The 19,546-nt window shown below is 37.8% G+C and overlaps 1 protein-coding gene across 2 annotated transcripts in view; it reads left to right on the top strand.

Moving 5' to 3' along the window:
* INTS9 (integrator complex subunit 9) overlaps positions 1 to 19,546 on the top strand; it is a 109,850-nt gene that overhangs the window by 19,866 nt on the left and 70,438 nt on the right. For both annotated transcript variants that reach the window (XM_082657415.1, XM_082657414.1), the window contains exons 2-3: positions 11,937 to 12,064; positions 19,472 to 19,532. In XM_082657415.1, coding sequence (XP_082513541.1) covers positions 11,937 to 12,064; positions 19,472 to 19,532 — 189 coding nt within the window. The remainder of the gene's footprint in view (positions 1 to 11,936; positions 12,065 to 19,471; positions 19,533 to 19,546) is intronic.

The raw sequence follows: 19,546 nt of genomic DNA, 5'->3' as shown, positions 1-19,546 counted from the left end.
GTCCATTTCTGTTGAGTTTTAAAATCTTTTTATTGTTGTTGATTTGTACGAGCTTTTTATACTGAATAGGTTCCCAATGCTTTTTTTAATAACACATAATGGAAATATCTTCTCTCAATCTCTGGCTTGTGTTTTCACTCTGTTAATGGTGTCTTTTGAAGATTTTCAAAGTACCATAGTCAAATATATGAATCTTTGTCTTACAGTTTGTGCTTCTTGTCTCTTAAATTCTCCACTATCCCAGAGTGATAAGGTATTTTCCTCTTTTTGTTTTATTTTTCACTACAAGTTGTAAAGTTTTTGTCTTCATATCTTAAGTATTTAAGGCATCTGGAATTAATTTTTTTGTGTGGTGTGAAATAATTTTTTCCAAATGGGTTACAAACTTTCCCAGCACCATATGTTGACAATGGTACTTTTATCATATGTCCTAGACATGTATGTGTCTCTTTTCTGGACTGTTTATTCCTTTTCCATTGGTCCATTACCTATCTTAGTGCAACATCCTACTGTTAATTACATTATAGTAAGTTGTAATACCAGAAAACTTAAATCCTCTCTAATCATTGTTCTTTAATATTTTTTAGCTAATCATAGCCCTTGACTCTTTCATATGATTTTTTAAAAATTTTATTTATTTATTTATTTTTGGCTGTGTTGGGTCTTCATTTCTGTGCGTGGACTTTCTCTAGTTGCGGCGAGCGGTGGCCACTCTTCATCGTGGTGCACGGGCCTCTCACTATCGCGGCCTCTGTTGTTGCGGAGCACAAGCTCCAGATGCGCAAGCTCAGTAGTTGTGGCTCAGGGGCCTAGTTGCTCTGTGGCAGGTGGGATCTTCCCAGACCAGGGCTCGAACTCGTGTTCCCTGCATTGGCAGGCAGATTCTCAACCACTGCGCCACCAGGGAAGCCCTCATATGATTCTTAATTTCCATAAAAAGTAGATTAGTAAGAACTGATTTTTTTTTTTTTTTAGTAGAGAGATTTATTTTAAGGAATTGGCTCACTTCACGTATAACGTAAGAACCTTACAACGGTGTACTTCCAAGTCCTCCCTCCCATTCTTTGTGCTGTGGTGCTCACACATTTTATTTTTATACATGTTATAAATTCCACAATATGTTGTTACCATTTTTCCTTTAGACAGTTAATTATGTTTTTAAACAATTTTTAAAAGAAAAGTAGCTTTTTATATTTTCTTTTATTTTCACCACTTTCAGAGTTCTTCACTTTTTTTATAGATTCTATTATAATCTTCCTTCTTTCTAAAGAACTTCCTTAACATTTTTGTAACAGAGTCTGTTGGCAATGAATTCTCTCACCTTTTATTTGTCTCAGAGTCTTTTTTTTTCAGCTAAGTTTCCCTTTGTTTTTTACCTTTTTTTCTTCCAGTTTTAATGAGATATAATTAACATACAGCACTGTATCAGTTTAAGGTGTACAGCATAATGATTTAACTTACATATAGCACAAGATGATGACCACAGTAAATTTAGTGAACACTGATCATTTCATATAGGTATAAAATTAAAGAAATAGAAAAATTTTTTTTCCTTGTGATGAGAACTCTTAGGATTTACTCTCTTATCAGCTTTCATATATAAGATAGAGCAGTGTTAATTATATTTATCATGTTATATATTATATTCCTAGTACTTACCTATCTTATAACTGGAAATTTGTACCTTTTGACCACCTTCATCCAATTCCTCCTCCCCCCACCCCCACCTCTGGTAACCACAGATTTGATCTCTTTTTCTATGAGTTTGTTTGTTTGTTTGTTTTGAAGTATAATTGACGTATAACTATTAGTTCCCATTACACAACATAGTGATTCAGTATTTCTATATATTTCAAAATGATCACCATGATAAGTCTAGTACCATCTGTCACCATACAAAGATATTATATAATTATTGATTATATTCTCCACACTGTATATTTCAAACCCATGACTCATTAATTTTGCATCTGGAAGTTTGAACCTCTTAATCTCTCTTACCTATTTATTTCTATTTTTAACAAGAGTTTATTTTCCTTTCCAATTAACGTTATTTTTAAGGAGAGTTTTATAGGTTTTTAAAAGTTTTTATGTGATTTTATACTTCTCTTTTATTTTATGATATATTTAATTTTTTGCCATATGAATGGTATTCTCATTTTAATTCTTATTACTTTTACTGATCGTTCATGGCTGGCATGTAAGAACTCAATTTTTGTACATTGATTTTTTTCTATCTAGCAGTCTTGATGAACTCTCCTATTAGTTGTAATAGGTTTCCTTCAGAATGTCTTCTAATAATATCATCTGTGGACAGTGACATTTTATTTCTCCACTTCTAATCATTTTATCCTTTATTTTTCTTGTCTTATTGCATTATATATCATTTCCAGTATAGTATTAAATTTAAGCAGTCATAGTGGGTATCCTTTTGTTCTTGACGTTGAGGGAACTGTTTCTTATGCTACATCATCAACTATGATGTAGGATTTGGTTAGAACCCTTTATCAGATTAAAGAAATATTTTTCTATTTATAGTTTGGTAAGAGTTTTTGCCTTTGAATTGATGTTGAGTTTTTTAAATACATTTTTGGAATCTTTTAAGATTTGTTTTTCCCTGTATTCATTTATGTGTGAATTATGCTGATAGGTTTTCTAATGTTGTGCCAGGAAGCAAAAGCATTACATAAAAATCAATTTGCTAGACATATCTTTTTTTTTTTTTTTTTTTTTTGCTGTACTTGGGCCTCTCACTGTCGTGGCCTCTCGCGTTGCGGAGCACAAGCTCCAGACGCGCAGGCTCAGTGGCCATGGCTCACGGGCCCAGCCGCTCCGCGGCATGTGGGATCCTCCCGGACCGGGGCATGAACCCACGTACCCTGCATCGGCAGGCGTACTCTCAACCACTGCACCACCAGGGAAGCCCCTAGACATATCTTTTTAATGTTATATTTGAATCAGAAAGAACCAAAGTCTATTCCACTGCCAGAGAGAAAAGAAAACTGAACCTCTTTTCTCTGCTCATAGGTCTCCACAGTGAATATATGTGTTGATTAAATAGAAAAAGGAGAAAAATAGGAAAAAAATGTGATGTCATTTACAACTTACTTCATTAACACTCTTACCTGTAAAAAAGTTCCTTTATGGTGTGTACAATTCTCCTGAACAAGATTAAACAGCTTTCGGCATTAACTCAACCTAAAGGTTATAGGTTACATTACAGATATTTAAAGGTAGTTTCAGCAGTAAAACTGCTTTAGAGTGAGAGAATCTTATCACCTTTTTGTTTGTTTGTTTCTTTTTTTGAATGGAAGGGAAAACTCAACAAAAGAAAATTACTGCTTATGATGGATTGCAGACATTTAATAATTTAATCTTTGCTTTACCTTATATTAGCCAGCTAATTAATTTTCTTTGTTCACTAGCTTATAAATTCAGTCTATATTCTTATCAACTCAAAGTATGGCCTTTTAGAGCACATCATCTCTGCAAATTTTTCTTAGTCTGTGACAATTCCTTTCTCTCTGTAGCATAGCATGCTGTGGTGGTGAAGTGAACTCTCTCTGGATCTCATTCGCCTGGGTTCAAGTCCTGGCACAGCCTTTACAGCTTTGGGACCTCATAATTTCTGTGCTTCATTTTTTTCCTCTGTAAAATGGGAATATAGTTCCTACCTCATAGCATTCCTGGGAGGATTGAAGGAATTAAATGTAAAGTTCTTGCAGAGTGCCTGACATTTAATAAATACCATATCATAATAACTATGTATATTATAATTATTTTAAATAAGACTAGGAAAGAGAAGAACATATATGATGTTTTAGTCCATGGTTCTTTCTGCAAAAGACAGACTTAAATATTTCTCAAAGGCAACTCACTAAAATTAAATTTGCCATATGATGAAATTGCCAAATTTACCAAATGTACTAACTTGCCAAATTCTTTATTTTTTATTTTTTTATGAGATATAGTTGATTTGCCAAATTCTTGTGTTGTTGTTTTGTTTTGTGTTTTGTGGTTGTGGTGGGTTTTTCCCTGACGTTTACAGTAATTCATACTGCTTTTGAAGATTTCTGTGAGGCTGGATTGGCTGGTTGTCATTTTGTGTTCATAGCAGCTTTTTAAGTGTTAGATTTGCTGAAATCTGAGGTCATAATATGAGTCTTCTTAGTAATCGTTGTAATATTCAGAAACACATTTCAAAATCAGTAACCAGAAACCCCCAAGAGCTACGTATGAAAGGAGTATTAGAAAAATACCATTTGCTTGCTTAAGAGGTCAATAAGGAAGATTGTCTGTGCAAGGAGCTTGTGCCGGTGCTTTGAGAGTATGAAAGTCTGATTTGTATGCTCCCCTATAAGTACAAATATTCAAGCTGAGAAATCAACTTAAAGATTGATCTCAAGATACTTCTTGGGGACCTGCCTCAACCTGTTCTACATAGAATTCCCACAGATGTAGCCCACCAAAGATGGACTCACCATCCAGAATTTTAAAACAACAGTAATGAAAGCCACCATGAGTTAGAATCAGCAAACATAACAAGACTCCCAAGAACTTCAGACAATTGTACAATCTGATGGAGATTCTAAAATTAAAACGTTAAAATGATCAAAGACATATACGAAGATATCAAACCTATGAAAAGAGCAAGATGCTGTTTTTTAAAGAGAACTTCTAGAAATGAAAAGCAGTCATTGAAAAGTTGAGTTAAATAGCAGACTTGACACCAATAAGAAAGAATTAGCAAATTAAGATAGAGCTGAGGAAAGTATCCAGAATGCACTGTACAGGACTATAAAAGCAAAATATGAAAGGATAATTTAGTTACAGAGACAGAGAGTAAAATGAAACATTACAATGAGTATTTAATAGGCATTCCACTAGTAGAAACTAGGAAGAATGGAGGAGAAATCGTATTCAAGATGATAATGAGTGACAGTGTTTTTCACAGTTGTCAAAGATGAGTCTTTATATGTTAAAAGTATAATCCCCCCCAAAAAAAGAAAATCATGCCAATGTACATCTTAATGAAAGATCAAAACATCAATGGCAAATAGATTTTAATAGCAACCTATAAGGGATTACCAGTTAGACTGGCAGCAGATTTCTCATCAGCTATGATAGATGCCAGAAGACAGTTGGATTAGTATTTTTACCGTTCTAAGGTAACTTCCTACCCTATAATTCCACCACCATCACTGTTGAGGAGTAAATTCAAAATTAAGAAATTTCCAGACTAATAATGACTAAGAGTTTACATTTTGAACACCATTTAAAGGAAGTAGACTAAAGGATGTATTTCAGGAAAAAGGGAATTGAACCCAAGAAATGGGATACAGGAAGGATTGGTGAACAAGTAAATTGGTTAAAATGATAGTAAATAATCATTAACTGTGAAAAATAATGTAAAATAATTCATTGACTCTACAGTACTATTGTTAGGACATATCTTTCTTTTATTTACATAGCACTGAGGGAAAAAGCAACACTGAGAATTGAACCATGACAAGTTGCTTTAATGATGGTGTTGATCAGTACATGAATCTGTTACACAAACTTCTCTTTCTGGGCTTCCCTGGTGGCACAGTGGTTGAGAGTCCGCCTGCCAATGCAGGGGACACAGGTTCAGGGGACACAGGTTCGTGCCCCTGTCCGGGAAGATCCCACATGCCGCGGAGCGGCTGGGCCCGTGAGTCATGGCCGCTGAGCCTGTGTGTCCGGAGCCTGTGCTCCGCAACAGGAGAGGCCACAATAGTGAGAGGCCCGCTTACCGCAAAAAAAAAAAAAAAAAAAAAACTTCTCTTTCCTTTTAAATTTCTTTTATCCACTCCAAGGAATTTGGCAGTTGCCTTCATGTGCATTGCTTCAAATGTGATAGGGAATCCTTTTGTACATATCTTGGTTACGGACCATAGCAAAGTTTCATCTATTTGTAAATAGCTTCCATAGTAGAAAAAAATCAACAACAACTAAAATTCAAGAACTCAAGAAATAACAGGATAACAATATTATTGAGAAATACAGAGGTAACTAGAAGAAATAACTGTAAGAGTCAAAAGTAGTTGCCTCTCAAATTGGTGATTCATTTTTAACTGTGTGTGTATATGTGTAAAATTTCATTTAAAAAAACAGAAGACTGGGCTTCCCTGGTGGCGCAGTGGTTGAGAGTCCGCCTGCCGATTCAGGGGACACGGGTTCGTGCCCCAGTCCGGGAAGGTCCCACATGCCGCGGAGCGGCTGGGCCTGTGAGCCATGGCCGCTGAGCCTGCAGGTCCGGAGCCTGTGCTCCGCAACGGGAGAGGCCACAACAGTGAGAGGCCCACGTACCGCAAAAAAAAAAAGAAGACTGTTGACTGAAGGGAAAATTGGTATAGCTATATTATTTAGAAATAAATCTAGAAATAGATTTTAAGACAAAGAGCATTACATAATGGTAAACCATGCACTAGTATTAATCCTAACCATTATGTACCTAGCAATATAGCCTCAAGGTGTATAAAGCAAAATATGACAGAATTACAAGAAGAAATTGCCAGTTTCTTCTCTCCTAAGACTCAAAGTAGGTAAGGATATAGGAGATTTAGATAAGATAATAAACTTAATCTGCTCTATGTACAACAATTAGATTATATATTTCCAATTTTCATGCACACTGGATCATTTGTAAAAATCAGCTATTCACAGTGTACAGACTTACAAAGCAAGTTTCAGTAAATATCAAAAAACTATTATAAAATCTGTTCCCTGCCCACAAGAAAATTAGAAATCAGTAACCAAAAGATAACCATTTCCACCTTTATATTTGGAAGTTAAACCAAACACACACACACACAACACACAGTTCTTTTGTAGCTCAAAGTAGAAATCACAATAGAAATTTCATTGTATTTAGAAATGGGTAAATTGAAAACACAATGTAAACTTGTAAAATATATCCAGAGCATCACTTACAGGGCTATCTGTAACCTGAATGCATATTTTAATCAGCTACACATCTAACTGCAGAAATTTAAAAAGCATAACAGATAAAACTTGAAGTAGAACAATAAAACTCAGCAGAAATTAAATAGAAATTGAAAAGCAAACATATTTATGTTAATGATAATTGACTTGTTGGTTATGAGCTAAAGGAATACAACATTTTAAACTGTAAAGGAAGAAAAAATAAAATTAATAAAAGAGAAAGCAGTGCATTGCACCTGACTCAGAGAAATGTTATTGTATAGTAAAAATGGCAGCATTCACTAAATATATAGATTAAATGTAGCTTCTATTTACATCCTTAGAAAAACTTTTTTTTAGAATTGAAGTCTAGTCATTCTAGCTTATTTTCAAATACTACAAAGTAAAAACTTTACAGCATTGAGGTGAAAACGAAAAACAAAAAACCAGTGGACAGAATAGAGATTTCAGAAATATATTCAAACTACTAAAGGACTCAGGTGTTGAAAACCAAGGATAAGTTAAAGGCGAAAGGAGTTGCCTTTAATGAATTCTGCAAGGACATTTAGGAAAATGGACTCATGTTTTTGTCCCATTTGTGCGTAAGAGATCATTTTAGGACTATTTATGAAAACAGTATTTTCAGAGATCGGATTGGTTTGTCAACATAATAGCTATTCCTCAGAAGTGTGTCAGTATCAAAAGGAAAGCAACAGGGCTTCCCTAGTGGCGCAGTGGTTCAGAATCTGCCTGCCAATGCAGGGGACACAGGTTCAAGCCCTGGTCTGGGAAGATCCCCACATGCCGTGGAGCAACTGGGCCCGTGAGCCACAGTTACTAAGCCTGCGCGTCTGGAGCCTGTGCTCTGCAACAACAGAGGCCGCGATAGTGAGAGGCCTGCGTACCACGATGAAGAGTGGCCCCCGCTTGCCGCAACTAGAGAAAGCCCATGCACAGAAACGAAGACCCAACACAGCCATAAATAAATAAATAAATACATTTTTTTAAAAAAAGGAAAGCAACAAAGAGAAAGGCAGAATATGGATAGTTGTTAAATCTGAGTAATGGGAGTTTACTGTACTAATTTTGCTTACCTGTATGTTTGAAATTTTCCATAATAAAACTTTTTTAAATGAAAGTAAGAGAATGAGAAATATATGTACTAAGTATAACTGATAAAAATTTTTACCCAAAAAATATAAACAATGCTTATATATGTTAAGCATATATAAGTTCTGAAACCAGATTTATTCAGTGGTAAAAAGAAATCAGCAGGCACATGAGGAAATATAGATAATAAATTATTACACAGAAAAATCTGCTTTGTTATTAAGTAGAAATAAAATTAACATGAAAGCACTGCTGTGTGCTTATTAAGCTAGAAAAAATAAAAAGTGTAAAACCTTATGTTGGCTACAATATTCACTTCTGTACTCAGTAGTAACTGTATCTTCCTGGAGGGAAAACTAGCAATAGAAAAATATTTGTAAAATTATTCATTCCCTTTACCTAGTCTTATGGGATACACAAATGTCTAAAACATTAGTGAATGCCACACAGAATAGAATTTCTTCTCTAAAATCCTGTAAACTTAGGTGCCCCCCCAAAAAAAAATATTTAGGTGACCTCTTCAGCCTCTTAATGATTTTATAACTATAGCAACCATGAGCACATACTGTGTGTCAGGTTCTGTATCTATTCATTTAGTCCTCACAACTTTAGGAGGGTAGCTTCTGTTACTGCATCCTGCAGATAAGGAAGCTTAATCTTGGCGAAGTTAAGTAACTTTCCCCAAATCACACGGTAGTGAGCACAACCAAGATTTGAGCCTAGGCAGTCTTACTTCAAACTCCCTGCTTTAAATCATTGCTTCAAACTGCCTCTCAAAATTAATTCATTTATCAAGTAGTTGATTTCCTGTTTAGGGCCATTTAATTGCTCCTAGATAGCTGCTACTAACATGTACTAACATTATAGAGGCATTTTGGTGTAGATTCTAGATGGTTTTGACCATAATGCTGATGGGAATAAGCAGTGAAACAGATCTTCTGCTATATTCCTGATGACATTGTAAATAGGCACAGCCTTTTTTGGAAAGCATTTTGGCAGCATATTTCAAAAGCCATAAAATGCTCATATTTTTTGACCTAGTTAATGCCACTTCTGGGAATCCTCTGAAGAAACAGTCCAATATGGAAAAAGCCTTGAGCACTAAAGTTATCACCACAGCCATGTTTGTAATAAAGCAACTGAAAGCAGCCCTAAATGTTCAACAGTAAGAGAATAATTAAACAAGTGATGGTATATTTACTTAGGCAGCCAATAAAATGAAGTGATATGCAACATAGACAAAACACAGCCATGAATCTTAAAAGCAGCATACAGAGCAATAGGTGCACCAAAATTATAGCTTTTACAAATATGAAAAAAGACAGGGACTGTAGAAATGCTGTGGGTAATATTTTTCTTTCTGGTATTTTTCAAATTTTCTGTCATATTTATTTCTAATTGCAAAATTAAAATCACATGATTACTTAATGTTTTTGTGTATTAGTCCCTACCTCTCGCTAGATTATAATCTGCTTGGTGACTGTAGGCAGCATATTAGAAACGTGCAAAGAGTACCACTGGAGCCAGGGAAACTTCGGGAACCTTGCCAGGTGCCTCATTTACTGGTGACAGTTACTCTGTGTCTCAGCAGACTGAGTTGACCCACAAAGTGAGCAGTGCACTTTGGGAAGCACAAGTGGGATCTGTGGAGTCAGGAGACCTTGCTGTGTGTCTTTGGCTCTCTCTTCTCAGACAAGCCCTTCAAACTGTGTAAAACTCAATTTCCTGATCCATAAAATTGGAGCTAGTGAGATCAAGGTCTGGCGCTCTTTCAGTAGATGCTCTGAAAATGTTTCTCCCATTCAGTTATGGCCCTTATAAAGTGTTCCTCACCTTTCTTTATCCTTGGACGATAAGAGCAAATGTAAAGTCTGTTGGCTAACTTCCTTTGCCTGAAATCTTTTGAGCAGAAGCTTTTACATGTCCATCTTCTGTCTTCTGCTGCAACTTGTTATCCATGATTTAAAGATGAAGATAAAAAAGATTTTGTCATTCAGTGTGACTGGATAAATTTTCAGTTTTGTTTTAATCATATTTTTTTTTCTGATTATAAAAGTATGGTAAATGCTCATTGTCAAATGTTTGGAAAATGCAGAAAACTGAAAGGAGAAAATTACACCATAATCTTTAAACCCAGAAATAACCATTATATACATTTCATTTATTTTCTTTTTAGGTTTTTCTGAGTATCTGATTTTTTTCTTTATAAAGGGGAAATGTAGGATAAAGTCCTCTATCATGTTTGGGGCAGGTTTAACAGGGTGCTTTGTGTTCATTTTGAGATAGTTTTTCTTTAACAAATACGTAATTCTTAGATAGGGATAAAGACCAAGCTAGCAATAGGGAACCAGATGGAGAAGGGTGGGGTAGGATAGCTCTACTTTGATTAGTAGGAAAATTTTTCCCGTAGTTCTGATACCTATCAAAGAATGAACTTAGGTAAAGAATAATTACCCAAATCATGCTTCCTGAACTTTTTAGTATTTTTTTTGTTACTGTTTTCATTGTAAGTAACCATGTACCCTTTCAGGCCATGAGTTGTGAATTATGGATTGGGAAATATAATTATCTTTCACAAACTTGGAATAAAGAAGCTCGCAAGGGACTTCCCTGGCAGTCCAGTGGGTAGGGCTCTGTGCTTCCAGTGAGGGGCTATGAGTTCGATCCCTGCTCGGGGAACTAAGATCCCACAAGCCATGCAGTGCGGCCAAAAAAGAAGGTTACAAAATACTCACAATTTCTTGGCTCCTGACCTTTTAGAACCTGCAGTTTTAAAAACTCATCAGTTCCTGTAATGTCTTCTGGAGAAAACTAGGAAATTTATCGAGTGACAGAACCAACGAGCAACGAAGACTTGGCGTGCGCTGCGGTGGCCGTGTGGGGGCAAGCACTGATGTCACGCTACCCTGACTTGTGCTTAAATCCGAAAGAATGTGTCTGTCAGGAGATGGGAACCATTGACCCCTCCATCTTCTGGGCTTTGCTGTTCAAGGGAGGCTTCTACGGAATGAAGAAGAGAGAAGTGGGAGAAAAGGTCTTTTCTCTCTTCTTTCATTCACTGTCTTCAGAACAGCAGTCGAATTATGAAAGGTGACACAGGGTCCATCCCATGTAAATAATTTTCAGTGTGGCGTATCTGTCATCCCCACTCCATTGAGGAGGACCTGAGGGATGTTTGAGGTCAGTGTGCTGGTTTGCTTCATCACTCCCCTTTGAATACGCCTTTGTGGCTTGTGCCCCTTTGACTTCTGAGGACTGCGGCCACAGGCAAGAGGCTCTTGATTGGTTGGGAATGGGTGTCCCTCACTCCTGCCTAGTGTCTGCACGTCAGGGAAGTCACTTGTCCTTTGGAGTCATTTCTTCTGACAAGGCTGAGCCATCACCCCCTTACTGATGCTTGTTTGTTAACCCTTCCCAAGCATTTCCTCTTGGAGGAAAGTCACCCGACTTATTTACAGAGGAGCAAACCTAACCTGTAGCACAGTTTGAGGTTCCAGCTTAGAATTTTAGTGACTTTACACAGTACTTAGGTCTGACAGGATAGTGAGAATTTGCAAGTGTCATGTGAGAGTGGAGCAGAAAACTACAGCCAGGAAACCTTCTGTTTAGAATGACCTTGGCCCCTCCAAAACTCTACTTGCCTGAGATGTAAGTTGGTACCCCATGAAGAACTGGGTATGATCTGAGATTTTTGAGGATGCTGAGTGCTAGGGGAAGTGGTATCCAGCACTGTAAAAGGGAGGAAGCCATATAGAAAGTTAGCTGAATTTACACAGTGCTCTAATGAGAGAAGATGATCAGCTTTATTTAATGCACTTTATTTTTTAGGCTTTTTCTGTAATTGATTATTGACAAAAGTGATTTGTTTGTTTGTTTTTCAGTATTGCCTGTCAGGGCACCCAACCTTACCATGCAATGTGCTCAAATTCAAATCAACCACCATTATGCTGGACTGTGGACTGGACATGACTTCCACCCTCAATTTCCTTCCTTTGCCACTTGTTCAAAGGTATGTGCTGATGCATCCGAGACAAAATGAGCTTTGGTTTGCTGAAAAACGGTACACAATAGCATCAAGATGACCACTACCTTGTGTGTTGTCCTAAGTTTACTTTGTTCCCTTAAAAATGTTCTTCATCAAAATAATTTCCTTTGGCTGGGTTGATGGAAAGTGTTGTATTGATTTATTGATTGACTTCTTTATTATAACTTCTTCTGAGCTTCTGTTAAATGTTCCTGCAACTACTCAGTGCAAGTGAGGTCATATATATTTCATCTTTCTTGCTAATTCATGTAGGAGTTGATAAATGGTCAACTGATGAGCCCCACGAATTGAATTTTAGAATCATTTAACTACCTTTGCAGGGACTTGACATCATAGAGCCTGACATTTCTTTTTGATAGGTATCTATGCATTATTTTCATACTAGTCAGCTGTAGATATCATAGAATCTTACATGAAGCCGAAGTCCATGTCTTAAAGTAGACAGATTACCCCAGGCCTACAGGCAGCACTGTCTACTCTTACTAAGACCTTGTCTAGGAGATTGGTTTTCCAGCTTGCTGTTATTTAGAAGCAGCACTTCATAAAAGGAGTGGGTAACTTTTAGAAGCAGATATACTTCCAGCAGCAAAAAGTGATACCGCATGAAGGAGGGGAGACAGAAAAGCTATCTAAAGCAGATTTAAGAGCTTAAAAGCATAACGAGCTAGTTAAACCATCTAACGTATCTCATTCACTGCTGAAGACTTCACTGTGTGCAATGATTATTCATAATGATAACCCTGTGAGCCATCTAGGAAAAGTAGAATTAAAAATCAACGATTGGGACTTCCCTGGCGGCGCAGTGGTTGAGAATCTGCCTGCCAATGCAGGGGACATGGGTTCGTGTCCCGGTCCGGGAGGATCCCACATGCCGCGGAGCGGCTAGGCCCGTGATCCGTGGCCGCTGAGCCTGTGCGTCTGGAGCCTGTGCTCCGCAAAGAAAAAAAAAAAAAAATCAACGATTGACTTTTTTCTAAGATAAGGGATACAGTAAGATGATGGGGACAAGGTCAGAGTTAATTCCAGATTACATTTTATGCATAGCTGATAAAATTCAGTTATAATCACATCCAGCACTTAGAAATACTTTTACCATCCATAGATATTATCCAGAAGGGGAAAAAAATGTATTTATAGTTGATTTAGGAACTGTAGGTGTCATATATATTTCTCAACAAAAATGACTGCATGTTTTTTATTAAAATAGCCTGATATCATTGTCTGTTTCCTTCCAAAGCTTAAAATGTTCATTCACTCGGTGTTAAGAATCTGCAGTGTCCTAGACCAGGGGATACAGACATGAACAAGACAACTTTTCTTTCCTCATGGAATTTATAGTCTGTCAGAGGAGAAAGAATTACACAGTTGAAGATTTAATTATACTTGTGGTACAAAAAATAGCTATATACTTGTGATAATTACTAAAGAAAATAAAATACAGGGTATGCTGAGGGTTCCCAAATGGGGGCCTACATGCTCTGCAGGGTCATGAATCATCTAGGTGTTCAAAACCTGAGTTGGGCACACAGTCCTAGCTACATGTTTTCCCTTTCCTGTTCATTCCTGTCTTTACCTAATTCTGTATTCTCAAGTGAATACAGAATCCACTTCTACTCTCTCTTCCCCTTGTCATTGTTTTTCTCTCAGAGGGAGGTTATACTAATGGGATGATTAACAGCCCATGGCAGTTCCTTACAAAAAATGTCTTCATTTGCTCAGGCCAGAAACCTTGGAGGTCCACTTGGCTAAAATAGTATCCCCAGTCCCTCTCTGTCCCCTCATCCTGCTTTATTTGTCTTCAGAGCACTTCACATTACATCATATATACATACTTGGTTTATATATTGTCTTTCTTCTCCACTAAAAGGTAAGTTTTATAAGGGCAGAGATTTTGTTTGCTCTCCACTGTATTCCCAGTGCCTAAAAGAGTTCTTGGCATGCAGTAGCTGCTCCGTAAATATTTGTCATAGGAATGAATCCCTTTGTCTTCTCTGGATTTCAACCCTTCTCTCCTTCTGCATCATTTCGCTATTGTAATCTTTCCTTTATCTTGAATCTTTCCATCTTGACTCAGTCCTTCCCATTTAATTATGCTGTCACTTCTAACTTAAAATGTAAAAATAAATAAATCTTTTTAACCTTCTCTCAACCCCACTTTCCCCTTCAGCATTCCTAACTCCTTCCCAGTCTGCTTTGCCCACACCAGCCACCAGAACATCTTTCAGTAAATCACGAATGACTTCCACGTCATTAGCTATAATACGCATTTGTCATCCTCACCCTCAGCCACTCAGCATCACTCTCCTCCATGATAATACAGTCCTGGTTTTCGTTACTTCTCTGAATCTTTCTCTTCTATCTACGTTGGAGATTCATTTTCCTCTAACTGGTCATCACACATGAGAATTCTTTAGTATTCAGTGCTTGGCCACAGAGGCTCTACCAAGGGAATTTAATAAATGTTCAGAGGGACTTCCCTGGTGGCGCATTGGTTAAGAATCCGCCTGCCAAGGCAGGGACACGGGTTCAAGCCCTGGTCCGGAAAGATCCCACGTGCTGTGGGGCAACTAAGCCCGTGTGCCACAATTACTGAAGCCCTCGTGCCTAGAGCCCGTGCTCCGCAACAAGAGAAGCCACCGCAATGAGAAGCATGCACACCACAACGAAGAGTAGCCCCCGCTCGCCGCAAGTAGGGAAAGCCCACGTGCAGCAGCAAAGACCCAACACAGCCCAAAATAAATAAATTTTAAAAAATAAAATAAAAGATAAATGCTCAGGGCCTCGATAACCATCCAGACAGTAACTTACAAATGTGTATTTTTCGTTAAGTTCCACATGTGAGTTCCACATTCATAATCATAAATCCAAAATGCCTACTCGGTTTCTCTCCTCAGATGTGCCTTTGAAAGCACTTCAGAACTCACCATACCCCAAACTGAGTTTATGATTAGACTTGGTCCAGAAGAGGAGAGTACACCCTCCCAGACCTGGTTTCCCCCCATGCTGCCCTATCTTAGGGAATGGCACCCTGTTATAAAAGCCAGAGAGCTGGGAGGTCACTTAGATGCCCCCTTCCTCACTTCCCACATCCAACCTTTCATTAAGCATTGTCATTTTTACCTTCTAGATAGCTCTAGAATCCAGTTACTTCTCTTAAGTGCTACTGTGGTAGTCATCATCCTCTTTTACAGGCATTACTGGTAAAGCTTCCTAACCAGCTTCTTCAATTCTGTTCTTGCCCCTGTCTGAATCCAGAGTCTTCTTTTTGTGTAACTTTTTATTTTGAAATTGCTTCAGATTTACAGAAAAGTTGCAAGAATAGTTACAGACAATTCCCAGTTACTCTTACCAGTTACTAACATTTTATCACATTTGCTTTATCACTGCCTCTTTATGTTACATACGCATGTAGTTTTTTCTGACCCATTTGAAAGATAGACACCGTGCTCCTTTGCCACCTAAATACTTACGTGCCTGTCTTATAAGAAGAAGGACATTCTCTTACATAACCACAGTACAATAAAGAAAATCAGTTAACTTAACGTCGATACTATACAAGTATCTGAGCTGTGTACCTTATGTACATTTCCCAAGTTATACCAGTTCATATTTCACTGTAGTGCCTTTTATAGCAAAAAAGAAAAATAACTTACTGGTCTAGGATCCAATCCAGATCACACATTGCATTTGGTCACATCTTTAATCTCCTTTAATCTGGAAGAGTTTCAGTCTCTATGTCTTTCACGACCTTGCCATTTTTAGGAGTGCAGGCCAATTATTTTATATAACATCTTTCAATATGGGTTTGTCTCACGTTTCCTCATAATTAGGTTGGGGTTACTATTTTCGGTAGGAATACCACACAAATGATGGTACGTGTTATCAGAAGGCACTTGATGTCAATTTTCTCCAAAATCACCTTTTAGAAATACAGATCTAATCTCGTCTTTCACCTGTTTAAGACCTTTCAGTGGTTTTTCCTTTGCTTTTAAATTTATTTATTTATTATTTTTGGCTGCGTTCGGTCTTCGTTGCTGTGTGCGGGCTTTCTCTAGTTGCGGCGAGCAGGGGCTACTCTTCTTTGCAGTGCGCGGGCTTCTCATTGCGGTGGCTTCTCTTGTTGCAGAGCACGGGCTCTAGGCGGGTGGGCTTCAGTAGTTGTGGCACACAGGCTTAGTTGCTCCGCGGCATGTGGGATCTTCCCAGACCAGGGCTCAAACCCGTGTTCCCTGCATTGGCAGGCAGATTCTTAACCACTGTGCCACCAGGGAAGTCCCTTCCATTGCTGTTAGGATAAATACCAAGTCAGTCTTGGTACATTAGGCTTTATGCCTCTCTTCTAGTATCTTGCTCTTTTCTTTTCTTTCAGTTTCAAAGAAGTCTTATCTCCTGCCTGGGAGCAGTCACACAGATTGTTCCTTCAGCCAGGAAGGCTCTTCACCCCTCCCTGAACCCACCTTCCCTTAGTCTATTTAGCAGGAGCTCCTCTCTCAGATCATTTATGACTCCAGTTTCTATATGGGAAGGACAGAGAGAAGGCATTTTAGTTGGTTGAGGGGGAGGGTATATATAGGACCCTCCTTGAAATTTCATTTGGATAACCTTTTTTTTTTTTTAAGATATCCATGCCAAAGCCTGGTGAGAATGGTTGGAGGAAAGTCCTGGGCCTTGTAGCTGTCTTCTTTATTCCCTCCAGACCTTGCCCCTTGACACAGTTTCCCCTTGACTCTGCTACCATCCAGATGTCAGCTCGTTTTTCAGAGACTCAAGAAGAACTGCTGCCTTGATGCTGCCTAGACGAGTCCCTTGTTAGGAGACTTTGTGGTGCCTTGTGCGCTGTGTGCTGCCTCATCATTCATAACAGCTTGTTCTCTGTGTGATTACTTGATCTGTCTGTCTTCCCTAACCCCTCAGGAGGACAGGCGCGTTTTGCTCATGGTCGTATCACCAGCAGCTGAGTGCTCGACACATAAATCAAGATTCATTAATGAATGAGTGAAGATGAATACCTTATCCTCCTTCAGTACTTCACCAAATGATGAGGTTGTTTCCTGTCCCTCTTTCTGGAAAATCGCCCTCTGTCTTCACCTCGTAACTCCTGTTCCCTCTCAGATTTTGTAATCATTAGGAACAAAGTAATAAATCTCTTCCTCTTTGGTAGCTTAAAGTTTGCTAACTCTTCATGGTTTGGTCATTAACGTGTTGGTCCCCAGTAACAAAATATTTTCATCTCTGTAGTCAGCATCCATTTGCCATCTGATGACGCATTTGTGTGCCCCTTTATCATTGGCACTGTTGTTTTAACATGGTCTTGCTCTCCTTTGAGCATTCAGTACCATCTACTAGCAATTTCTTAAATCCAGAATAACTACAGATACTTCATAGAAGGCTTTGACGTTATAAAAAAATGTTTAGCAAGAGTTAAAACCACAATACCTGAAATTTTTACTTAAAAAAAATTTCTTTTTATAAGCAGTGTACCATTTCTTCTTTTGTTTTTTAATTTTGCTGCACCAGGTCTTAGTTGTGGCACGCGGGATCTTTTTTTTTTCAGTTTTAGCATGCAGGCTGTTAGTTGCAGCATGCGGGATCTAGTTCCCTGACCAGGGATCAAACCTGGGCCCCCTACATTGGGAGTGCAGAGTGTTAACCACTGGACCACCAGGGAAGTCCCATAAGCAGTGTACCATTTCTAATCACTTGATGAGGACAAAACTAATTGAATCAGTCATCTGTAATTTGGAGGTTGACTTGTGTGTGTCTGATGGAGAACAGACAGGATGCATGTCCTTTGATCCAGTTCTCTTTGTAAAGGGAAGTGGATATTTACAACTTCTTTTAGAGAGTTAGTGTGCATGAAATGAGAACAGTATTCGGATTGTCTTGTCATTACACTTTTATTAGAATGCTTGGTTTTTTAATCTGATCTGGTAGTAAATAATATTTTTTAAGAAGTAAGAAGTCTATAAGTGAAGGTATATATGTGACTGAAATGAGATGGGAATTAAACAGCTAATGGTAATAGAGTTTTTTTCTGGGAAAGCTCCCAGAGTTTTAAAAAAAGTTTTTCAGGTATAATTTATGCCAACCAAACTTGATTCTCCTAGTAGTAATTTTCATTCTCAAGAATGAAATCCAAAAATTCTCACTTTTTGATTAATAAAGGGAAAATGTAAACAGAGAATCTAGGCAAGGGGTATGCGGGACATCATTGTACTTACATTCTTACAGCTTTTCTATGAGCTAGTAATTATGTCAAAATTAAAAGTTACCCCTTAAATTCTCACTTTTTTTCTAAAATTAGATGCATTTATATTTTATTCAGGTTTTTAATCTTTCCTAGAAGATTGACAAATATTCACATATCTATGTTTCAATTTGACTTTCGTACCTACCACCTAATTACAAAGTCAGAATTTGATAAACTTATTTTAGAGAGAGGATCCAGTACTATACGTTAACTTGGTTTCTGATTATAGAGTCTTTTAGTCCCACGCCCATACTTTGCCTTTAATTTTTACTTCACAGACTAATTTTGTGTTCTGCCATCCAACTTGTACTTCTGTGTGCTTTTCTTCATATATCACCTTGATCGTTGTTTTTCTTTTTACCAGCATTCTTTTTTCTCCAGAGTTATTTGCATTTTCAACCTCCAGTATTGGTCAACCAATAGCACACAGTTAAATCCTGAGCTTACCAGAGTGAATGATTTCTGATTCAGACTTCTTTAATGTAATGTATATGTGAAATTAACCTCACCTTCTAGAAATTACTCGCTTAGGTATGTATTTCGTAACGCTTAGGAAAACTAGCTTCATTTTCCAGAATTGGAAACTCAAGCCGCAGGTAACAAGTTGACTAATTCATTTATAAGCAATGAATCCAGAAGGTGGACTCAAGCAGAATTCAGGTTTTTATTTGTGGTGAATTCTGGCTGGTAGGCAGCTTAAGTACTCTTGTCAGACACCTGACCCCTCTGAGTCTGTTTTGTCATCCACAATATAATGGTCCCATTCGGCCTTCCCCTCAGGCTTGTTGTCAAACACAAGCAAGGTGAAGTCGGGGCCAGTGATGAGAAAACTGTACAATGCTCTAGTGTCTCATCATTCTTTTTTCTCTTTATTATTCTGCATAGCATTCTTTTAATTTTCCCAATTTAGCGCAAAACTATTTGGCTTTTTAATGTTCCACTGCCACTAATTCTTAAGCTTGATACCACATGGTTATTTTTCGTCTTTTTGATTAGTATTTTGGGTAGGCATTGCTGCCAGTAATTTCAAACTGTTTTTCACTTTATGGAGCCAGTACAGTCACCGTGAAATCACTGAGGATTATAATCTATTTAGGATAATTTAATCTTTTGTTTTGCAGTCCCAGGCTGTCTAATCTTCCTGGCTGGTCCCTAAAGGATGGAAATGCTTTCTTGGACAAGGTAATGATTAGCTG

The sequence above is a fragment of the Grampus griseus genome (genome assembly GCF_964374135.1).
Source record: "Grampus griseus genome assembly, chromosome: 6".
Taxonomy (NCBI): Eukaryota; Metazoa; Chordata; class Mammalia; order Artiodactyla; family Delphinidae; genus Grampus; species Grampus griseus.
The sequence above is the reverse complement of the archived record's forward strand: the minus strand, read 5'-3'. Positions and strand labels throughout refer to the sequence as shown.